Genomic DNA, 1,833 nt, shown 5'->3' on the forward strand with positions numbered 1-1,833 from the left:
GTCTTTCCCCCAGACTATGTAGGCCCTGTTGCCTCGGCCTCTCCTCAAAGGGCAGGTGCTCCGGCCCCTGGCCAGCTTGGTGGCTCTCTGTTGGACTTGCTCATCGCTCTTGATGGGAGGCCCAGAACAGATGAGCTATTCCACACACAGTCTCACCAGGCAGGTAAGCCTTGCTGTTTGCATTATACCACCAGAAAATCTCTGAGCTTCATCGCTTCCTCAGTCACCAGCAACAACAGAAGCATCACTTACAATGAACAAAAAGAATTTTATTGGAACGTATACACACAGGGATAACAGAGGTATCTGAGTAATCAAATATGGAATGTTTAAGAAAGTTAAAATAAATAAGGATACCAAGTTTTGCCAGTGCTAGGTCCAGCACCAATATAAGTAAATGCCCTCTGAACAAGTTTGACTCTGACAGGACCATCCCTGCAGAGCCTGTAAAGATTCCTACCACCAGAAAGTGGCCAATAATTTTGGAATACAAAGAGTCACAATAGTGCTTTCTACTGATGTGCATTCACACTGTTTATTCACTACTTTCGTCTCTTATTTCTTTAATAATATCTATTAAATTCTGAAGTCCAAAAACATAACCCGTGTCTTGGCCCTCATGCACCACGCTATCTTCTCCATAGTACTTGCAGGTTGTGTGGGCAAAGTCTATCATACGGACATCAACAGTACTAGCAGTCGGTTTGTAGGCATATGCTCCTGCTGACTCATCTGAAGATTCCTCTGAAAGGTCCTCTAAGTCCTCTGGGTCTGAGTCAACAGCAACTTCCTGCCTTTCCTTTCCATCATAAATGATCAGCAAGGAGCTCGAATAGAAGCGGTAAGACTCCTGCTTCTCTAGGACAGACTTGAGTTCAGTCAGTTTTTTAATAACAGATTCAAAGAGTTCCCTGCGCAGGTATTTGCCGTTATGAAAGAACTGGTAAAGTGCTTCTTTAAATCCTTGGACTGAGAGTTTTCTTCCGTGGTATTTATTCATGAACATGAGCTGGCCAGTGCCTGCCTGGTAGACCTGCACATACAAACACCCACAAGGCAAGAGAAAAGGAATAGTTAAAATTGCTGGCAATAATGACTCAAAGCCTTGAAGGGGAAAGGGAAGGAAAAAAAAAAAAGACATGCTACAGAAAGCTCTTACAAGATGACATACTACTCTCTTAAAATTGCTCTTGCACAGTTACAGAAATTGCTAACGACAGATCCAGCAGCGTCTATGGAACTCAGAGGCATGGAGGAAATGGAAAATTCCTTCAGTTTAGATTTGAGCTTTTCCACCACGAATGTAAGAATGAGGAGTTTAAGTGAGATTAGGAAAGCTGCAGCCAAGATCTCCAAAGTCAAGCTACAATTTGTACCACAGCCACTCATTCAGCTCATCATCTGCAGCTGCTCACAGGCGTACCAGTTGATTCCCAGAATGCTGAGCTCTAAGTGACAGCAACCAGTATAAACCAGTATAAAACTAAGGTGTGCCCCATAATCCTCTGTATTTAAAGAAGTCAGAGGTGCTCCTGCAGGAAGATTCCTTCCTACAGAAGAGTAGTCTATACACCACACAGCTCGATAATGCCTAAACATCTGCGTCAAGTAAGGATTGCAGGTGCCTCCAAAGTTCCTCCTTGTTTTCCAGCACAGGTCTGTATTGGAAGGTGAATAATGGGCAGGCCCTGCTCAAATCCCAGCACAATGTGGTTAGAAATGCAGCTCCCACACTTCCATTTCTGCCTCGTGCTTTTCCCCAAAGTTAAACAGTGAGCTGAACACCAAACATGCCAATAGTCATGGGGTGGACAAGTCCTAGCAAACACTGCT

At 44.0% G+C, this 1,833-nt stretch overlaps 1 protein-coding gene across 1 annotated transcript in view; it reads right to left on the reverse strand.

Moving 5' to 3' along the window:
• Positions 1-248: 248 nt before the first annotated feature.
• IP6K2 (inositol hexakisphosphate kinase 2) overlaps positions 249-1,833 on the reverse strand; it is a 7,977-nt gene continuing 6,392 nt past the window's right edge. Inside the window, exon 5 of the mRNA XM_009583990.1 lies at positions 249-1,033. Within this exon, the coding sequence (XP_009582285.1) occupies positions 536-1,033 (498 nt within the window). The 3' untranslated portion in view covers positions 249-535. The remainder of the gene's footprint in view (positions 1,034-1,833) is intronic.

This window comes from Fulmarus glacialis, unplaced genomic scaffold, assembly GCF_000690835.1.
Source record: "Fulmarus glacialis isolate BGI_N327 unplaced genomic scaffold, ASM69083v1 scaffold1338, whole genome shotgun sequence".
NCBI classification, from domain to species: Eukaryota; Metazoa; Chordata; class Aves; order Procellariiformes; family Procellariidae; genus Fulmarus; species Fulmarus glacialis.